At 37.3% G+C, this 8,812-nt stretch overlaps 1 protein-coding gene across 1 annotated transcript in view; it reads right to left on the bottom strand.

Moving 5' to 3' along the window:
• DNAH6 (dynein axonemal heavy chain 6) overlaps window positions 1-8,812 on the bottom strand; it is a 174,093-nt gene that overhangs the window by 118,211 nt on the left and 47,070 nt on the right. Inside the window, exons 33-36 of the mRNA XM_026712631.2 lie at window positions 8,449-8,556; window positions 3,302-3,857; window positions 2,075-2,197; window positions 1,118-1,300 (exon numbers count right to left, since the gene is read on the bottom strand). Of these exons, the coding sequence (XP_026568416.2) occupies window positions 1,118-1,300; window positions 2,075-2,197; window positions 3,302-3,857; window positions 8,449-8,556 (970 nt within the window). The remainder of the gene's footprint in view (window positions 1-1,117; window positions 1,301-2,074; window positions 2,198-3,301; window positions 3,858-8,448; window positions 8,557-8,812) is intronic.

Genomic DNA, 8,812 nt, shown 5'->3' with positions numbered 1-8,812 from the left:
TTCCCTCTGGTCCATGGAAAAACCTCTCTCTTTGGAACAGGTCCCTGGCACCCCAAAGGTTAGGGGGTGCTGCTATAATGTATCGGCAGGTGGGGAGTCAATGGAATATGAGATCCTTCGCTAGTACTTTCACAGGAGGCAGGAGTGATTTACAGGAGGAACTTGCGACGTTCCTTGTCAGCAGCTTTGACCCAGTATCATGCCCATCAGAGTCTGAATTTGAGGAGGAAGATGAACAGCTGACAGGGAGTGGGAGTGTGGCTCCGTTGGCTGTGGAGGAAACTGGGGAAGGGCAAAGTCTGGCTGGGCAGAGCAGGATAGAGGTAGAACAAGAGACAGGGAGTTCAGAGGAAGACCCAGGCCCACCCCCTCTTCATCCTAGGGCATGCAGGGAAGAACGGAGAAGAGAGCAACATGGGTTGCATGGCTTATGGGAGGAGGAAAGGGCCCTGATTCCCTTCATTAGCCACAGCTGGGAAGGGAGTTTAAGATGCATGCTGAGTGTGGCGTCTTCTGGGAACAAATGTGAGTTTATTTTGTGTATACTTTGATTATTTGCGTTCCTGGCATCCTCCCAATTACGTCTGGAATTCCTTCTCCTGTCCTGCCAGATTAATTACTTAATTTTTGCCTTGTTTGGACTTATAATTACAGTTTTTGTTGACTACGTTTTGGACTTGATTCTCTGCAGCCAAAGGCTGTTCCTAAGAGAGTTTTCTCCAGCCAGAAGGTAACCATTGGGGATAAAGTTGGAGCTAACAAAGGGACTCCTAGTGATTATCTGACTATGTTGCCTTTTGTGCCATGCCCCGGGTCATCACACACTGCTACACTGTACTTGCAATCTGGGCATCTGAGTGCTCAGATTGTGATCATGTGACCATGGGGCGCTGCAATGGATGGTACTAACAAATAAAGATTGGCCATAAGTCCATTTTTTCAGCACTCCCGTAACTTTGAGTAGAATAATAAATGGATATAAGTGGTAGACTACATTTAGAATAGAATAAGACTGGAATACATTAAAAATTTCTCTACTTCTTTCAGTCCTAGCAGATCCCAGCATGTAGAAAAAAAGAAAGAGGGACTACACAAAGGGTAAAGCAAACAGACATACCAAGTTCATGCTGGGTCCTGCCTTTCCAAGAAGTAATGACTCCAGTAAACAGCAAAGAGTAACAACTTTACTGATGTCCACTTGTCTTATGGCTTGGGAACACTTTTTGTGAATATATTTTAAACCATCTTCAACATAACGGGAAAAGAGTTCAAACAAATATGTTCTTGTTTCTTCATTGAGCTAAACAAAAATCAACATTGTTGTACAATTAGTTTCCTCACCAACTTAGAAAAATGTACATTTCATAAGAAGAAAAGAAATCTAATATATTAGTGTATATAGTATTGCACTCTAATGTCTCCTATGCTAATAGGTCTAGAATCCAAATAGGGTAATGAAAAAGAAAAGGGAGGTACTGGTGTGCCCAGGGAGAAGATACCAAAGTTTATAGCCATTTTACAAAGCTATTTTAACAATGAAAAAGCAGATTATGAGAACTGAGAATCTCCTTCCTTCCTTCCTTCTCTCCCTCCTTCCTTCCCTCCTTTCCCTATACTGCCCATTCCAAATTCTGGACAGCTTACAACAATATAGGTAAGTTAAACATAAACTGCAGGGCTATCAAATATAACATGATGATTGTAACCTAACAGCAAAGACATGCTTATAAAAGAAAAATATTCAATTATCTGCTTGAATGTCAGAAGACAAAAGTCCAAGTGCCGCTCTGGGAACAGTGTATTCCATAAATGCGGGGCCTGTAAAAAGGTGGCCTCGGAGTCACCCTATGACTATTATTAAGTATTCGAAGTCACCCTATGACTATTATTAAGTGTTGTACCTTATGATTCTTGACTCTTGATGAAAGTATCTTTTCTTTTATATACACTGAGAGCATATGCATCAAGAAAATTCCTTGGGTGTCCAACCACACTTGGCCAACAAAGAATTCTATCTACCCTAACAAAAATGTGCAAAATGCTTAATTATTATTATGTACTAGATAAAACATACTTTTTCTTCAAGGCCTGCCATCCATGTTTTTACATAGGGCATCCACTTCAATTCCTCTGGATCAATGTATACCATTCCACATCGGCTTACTGTGGCAGGTGAAGCAACTCTTAAGTCTTCTACCTAAAATTCATACAGTAGACACTGCATTTGCTTCTAGTTCTGCACATTCTTATGCAAAGAAAGCAATGCAGATACAATTGTATCTTTGGTTCAGAAATAACATCTTTATTTCTTTGTTAATTGAGATTATAATCCCATACAAATATAGGAATTGTTGGATTTCACAGCAAAGAGGAAACATTCAAATTTCAGCCCCTGAAAAAGGATTTCAAAGTCTTTCATATCCTACATCAGAACTCTAATCAGGGGTCCTTGGCTCTCTGAGCTTACTTGTTGTTGTTTTTTGCAAATGTTTCATTACCCAAACTAGGTAACATCATCAGTGCACTAGTGCACTAGCACTGATGATGTTACTAATTTGGGTAATGAAATGTCTGCAAGAAAATGAACAAGCTCTGAAAACACCAAGGACCCTTCAAGAGCTACAAATATTCTCCTTTATTGCAACTCTAGTCATACAAGAGTAAAAAAAAAAAAAAAAGGAAGGAATCCAGGGTACAATATTACTCAGTTACAGTAATAATATTAAGGGAATATTTATTCCAGCCCTGTATTTTTTGTAAAAAAACAACACCACCAAAATAAAAACCTTCCACTGTTTAGAATGGAAAGAAATTATTTCCTATCCTGGAAGATGAAATTATTGGTATTCCCTTCTGCCCTATCAGCTTGAGTTAACAGCACACACTGGCTAGCTTCTCCCAGTAACGGAGACAACATATGAGATAGTTATAAAATATTATGAAGTCATACATAATTAAAAAAAAACTTTTAAACCTAGGCCAGGTATAAAATTGTCGTTCAATTTCATAACAATATAAGCAAGATATACTAAATTTCCTGCCTCATATAAGAGAAATACAAGAAAGAAAAACATTGAAAAGAGCAATGGATTCCTTCAATGCTAAAATGTAAGAGATAAAGTTAGAGCTCATTTTTTTCATTCTGAATAAGACAAGAGGCTTCTACATTGATCCAACTCAGTTTTGAAGATTTGAACAGTGATGCTGTTCTTGAGGAAAACACTGGAAGAAGCCCAGTGAAATCCAGTGATACCCTGAATACAGCGTTAGAAAATCTATTAAAACTAAGAATGTGAATTACCTCAAACATCATATGGATGGATGGCGTGAGTTTGATTCTTTCACTGTTAGCCAAACAAAGCATCTTGTTGTCATCTAGAACCGTGTTCAGATTTTCGATCCATAGTGCATCCACAGGTCCATCACTGATGATCCATTTATGATCTTCAGAGGTGTCGACCACAGCAGCTCGCACACTAAGGGCCATTAAGCCATCTTTCCATTCCAGGGTTAAATTGTTAACTTCACCATATAGCTCCCCCATAGTTATTGATTTAGGATTCAGAACGTATGTTTTAACTGGCTGGAAAAAATGATAGTCCTCACCTGCTTTATGTAAAGCTCCAAGTGTATCTGCCAAAATTTGGTAAACTGTAGTTTTTCCACCTCCTGTTGGTCCAACAAGCATGACCCCATGCCTTACCAGCATAGTTTCGTACAGCTGAATCACTTTACGAATCATGGTAGCTTCGGTCTGCAATCCTTTGGAAAGAATGATATCTACTATTGTTGACTGCAGCACTCCATAATTATGTTCTGGGATTATGACTCCAGGGAAAAGGTCAGATATAATTCCACTAAAAAAAAATGAAGCACAAAAGATTTGCTCATTTATTTACATTATTGGTACTTCATCATTACCAATGCAAAATTTAAGCCATCGAAGAAAACATTTCACATAGCAAATAAGGGAAGGATTTGAATCCAGTTGTTCATTCCCCTAATTCTCCTTTTCTTTTATCCCATCTCTCAACTGAAATGCTGACAGAGATGGTTGGGTAAAACCCATATTAGGATTGGTGGGTCTCTATTCCCCAACTATGAACAGAATACAGAAATGAGCATAACAAGATAGCTGTGAATATCCAATAGGAAAAATAAAAAGCCCAGATTCAAAGCTTTTAAGTCTAAAATTGCCTTATCCTTTCCACTCTCATGAATTAAATTGGGGCAGTCAGGGAAACTATATCAGAGAGGATAGCCAGAAATGAAAAATATTCTTAACAAAATCTGGATTTCCAGTTTACAGGTACTCACTCATTCAACATTGTCCCCAGAAGTATTTATTATTTGTTAAATTTCTTTGTTGCCCATCTCACCACGAGGTGATTCTATGTGACTTATAGTACAGAGTATAACAGGATTCTGCAGCTAAACAAATCGTCATCAGCTTAATGGATATATATATTTTTTATATACACACACACACACACACACACACACATACATACATATGTTTTCTTAAGTTTTCGCGGGTACTTACATGTATGGTATTCAGCTTTGTTCGGGTATTTTCCCACGTCATTATAGTTGTGCTTTTAAATATGTATGTATGTATGTATATATGTATATGTATATATGTATATAAATTATTTGGTTTGTCAATTGCTTACAAGATAATAGGGATAAGTAAAAACATAGTTATGAATATATGGATACATATAAGAAAAATAAAAGAAACAATAGGAGAGGGACGGTAGGCACGTTGGTGCGCTTATGCACCCCTACGGACCTCTTAGGAAAGGGGTGAGGTCAATAGTAGACAGTCTAAGGTTAAAGTTTTTGGGGTTTGGGGAAGAAACCACAGAGTCAGGTAGAGTATTCCAGACATTGATCACTCTGTTGCTGAAGTCGTATTTCCTGCAATCAAGTTTGGTGCGATTAACCTTGAGTTGGTATCTATTGTTTGCTCTTGTATTGTTATCGTTGAAGCTATTCATTGACAGGTAGGACATTGCAATGTATGATGTTATATACTATACTTAGATCGGACTGAAGGCGGTGTAGTTCTAGGTTTTCTAGGTCTAGAATTTCAAGTCTGGTGGCATAAGGTATTCTGCAACGAGTAGAGGAGTGGAGAACTCTTCTTGTGAAATATTTCTGGACTTTCTCAACTGTGTTAATATCAGATACATAATGTGGGTTCCAGACTGTATTCAAATATTGGTCTAGCAAATGTTTTGTATGCTCTAGTTATTAATGTAATATTACCAGAGAAAAAGCTATGTAAGATTAGGTTAACAACTCTTAATGCCTTTTTGGCTATGTAATTACAGTAGGCTGTAAGATCATTACAGATCATTAGAGATGAGTACTCCAAGATCCTTGACAGAGTTTGGATCATCAACAAGGTCTTGACTATTCAGCCTGTATTTTATTTTCTGATTTTTTTTGCCAATATGTAAGGCAGAGCATTTATTTGTTGAGATTTGAAGTTGCTATTTGTTTGACCATTCTGATACATAGTCGAGGTCTTTTTGAAGGGTAGCAGTATTGTCTGTGGTGTTGAATAGCTTTACATTGTCAGTGAAGAGAACGCAGTTGTTCTTAAAATGATCACAGAGGTCATTTATGTAGAGTATGAAGAGAGTTGGTCCTAGAACACTGCCTAGGGGGACACCACTGTTGACAGGTACAGAATTTGACAGGACGCTCCCAATTTTGACCATTTGTTGTCTATTTGACAGGAATGCTTCTATCCACTTATGCAGGTGTCCAGAGATACTATAAGACTTTAGTTTTAGGAGTAGTTTGTTGTGTACCACTGAATCAAAGGCTTTACAGAAGTCTATGTAGTTTGCGTCTATTGCTTTGCCCGGATCGAGTTGGGTAGTCCATATGTTTTTGCAGTGTAAGAGTTGCAGATTGCAGGAGAGTTTTTTTCTGAAACCAAATTGTTTATTAGAGAGTAGGTTGTTTGTCTCTAAGTGGAGGATAATGGATTGGTTAATAATTGATTCCATGACTTTACAGGTAACACAGCATAAAGATTGGTCTGTAATTTTCAACTACGCTGGGATCTCCCTTTTTGAAGATAGGGATGACTGTGGCTTGTGATCATAGTTTTGGCAAGGAGCTGGTCCTGAAAGATTTTTCAAAGATTATACTTAGAGGTTTGGCTATGGCAGTGGGTAGCTTTTTTAAGAAGTAGGCACATACTCCGTCCGGTCCAATAGATAGAGGTGGTTTTAGATTGTGTAGTGCTTTTTCAACATTGTTTTCTGTAAAATCGATATGTAGTAGATCATTGTAGTTGTCTGTGGTTTGACTAGGAAATACTAGGCATGATCCATTGCTGTTTACAAATACTGAGCCAAAGAATGTGTTAAAGCGGTTGGCTTTAATAGTGTCGTCGTTGTAGTCTTTACCATTAGGTCCTTTCAGGGGTGGGATGGACCTTGAGTCTTTCAGTTTGTTGTTTACAAAATTTTAGAAAGTGCAGGTGGAATTGGTGCGTAGAAGGTTTTCCTCTTGTTTAATGTGATAATTGGTGCATTCAGTCTTTATCTGGTGGCATAAATTTTTGTATCGACTTTTGAAGTTGGCAACATGACCAGATTTGTTTTTCCGCCAAAGTGATCTCTTTTTGGATTGAAGCTTCCTTATTGTTATGGATAATCTGTTTTTTCTGGGTTTTGGAGTTGTTATTGGTACATATAGTTTGGTGACTCTTTTGACTTTAAGTAAAAATATGTTGTAATGGTCTTCAACAGTATTGCATCCAGTGAATAGAAATTGCCGATCAAAGGATGAGAGATCGTTGTCTATAACATCATAGTTGCCTTTTTTGAAGTTATAATTGGGGATCACATCATTGTATTGATTTTTGTGTGGATGTATGTTGAGACAAAAGTCAATCATGCTGTGGTCACTGTTGGAAAAGGGTTCTTTAATTTGTATTCCATAAATTGAATTCAAACTATTGCAGAAGATGAGATCGAGACAGTTGTTAAGTCTAATATTGTTGGTTCCTAGTTGTTCCAATCCCAGATTTGTTACAGCATTGTAGAAGGTTGCATGTATGGGTTCAGTTTTACATTTGATTAGGGTCCAGTTAATGTGGGGTAGACTGAAGTCACCAAGAAAGATAAAAGCGTGTGGGCAGGATGCTGTCCATGTTAGTAGTGAATTTATCTTGTTTACATGTTCGATGTCATAATCAGGGGCTCTGTAACATAGTAAGAATCGAAATGTGGTATTTAAGGACAGTTCACAGACGATGGTCTCAGGAAGAGCAAGCTCTTGGGTAACTTGGATGTTTTTTAGATGTAAAGACTTTTTATAGAAGATAGCAACTTCACCTCCTCTATGGATTTCACGATCTGATTGGTAAACATGATAATCTCTTACTGTGGTAATGGAGTCAGAGATGCGTTGAGCCATGTTTCACAGACAAATGCGATGTCGAATTTAGCCATATTTAGTAAGAGGAGAAATTCAGGTATTTTATTCACAAGGCTTCTTGCATTGAGTAGCTTGCATTTAAGGCCAGTTGTAGTTGGAATTGAGGTAGTTAGGAGTGTGTGTGCCTAGTTTTGAGTGATGGTGGGTTGGATGAGGTAGGGTTGGATATGGAGTTGTGGGTTGTGTGACTCACTTTTGATACAATTAGCGCAGTAGTCAGTGTAGAGATCCTTCTCTCCATTGTCTAGATGACTTTTGAGTTCCTTGCGAGTTCACGGGAGTGGATTCTTTGCAGTATGGATAAGTCTGGTCTTGAGCGAAGTTTTTTGTGGTTGGGATTGGTTTTTACAATGGTGTTTATTGTATGAATGAATATGCATTTGCTGGACTCATTTTTACAAACAACTCTACAAAATTTTGGGGCCAGCGAGCCATCATTGTATTTGGACTCAGGGCCATCTCTGGTTACTTCAATGATATCTTCAGGAGAGATGTTTGTTGTATTTGAGTTGCTTATGATATTACAAACTTTGGTGATGTCATCTAATTCGTTGGTGTCTTCAAGACCAAATAAGATGGCATTTGGACATTTCTGATCATGTTCAATTGTGTCTCTGATGAGTAAGGAGATATCATTTGTGGAATATATATATTTGGAATCAACATAAACAAAGGCACTCTTATTATGGTTATCCAGCTTCTGATAACCTCTTGCTTGGATTATTACAGTAGGCATTATGGGATTGCCTTTGAAACAACAATAGATTAACTAATTGCAATCACACAGAAAAGACCTTAAGATTGTTAACTAGGACTGAAGAATGGAATCAAACCACATCAGTTCTTTAGTATATTTATTGTTTCGCAATCAGTTTCTGGATCCAGTTTCAAGTGCCTAAGAGTTTAAGAAATCACCTGTTTTCATTTTTATTTCATTGTGTAACGTATAACAAAACAAAAAGTAATAATTAATTTTAAAAGTACCTGAACAAAAGAGCATCATCTGCAAGAAATTTTGGGAGATTTGAATCTCGTAATGCTCTTATTAAAACAACTTCTTCATTCAGGTTTGGATGCTCTCTTTTTAGTGATCTAAATTTACAGAAAACAGTATTTTAAATGTATATTAACGTTAGTAAGTCAGTTGCATTAGATGTATATATAGGTAAATATATGAGTTTTATACTTCTTGTGCAATAACACTTTTGATGAATATCAATATTTGATACGTACCAATCTTAGGAATTTGTAGTTATTAGGGAAGACCTTTATAAAACTCCTATACACATATGTATGACTAATGCAACTGACACACTAATGTTAATATAAACTTAAAGTATTGTTTTCT

Source organism: Pseudonaja textilis, chromosome 2 (genome assembly GCF_049901715.1).
Source record: "Pseudonaja textilis isolate UNSWEBS1 chromosome 2, rPseTex1.2, whole genome shotgun sequence".
In the NCBI taxonomy this organism is placed as follows: Eukaryota; Metazoa; Chordata; class Lepidosauria; order Squamata; family Elapidae; genus Pseudonaja; species Pseudonaja textilis.
This window is presented reverse-complemented; position numbering and strand designations above follow the sequence as displayed.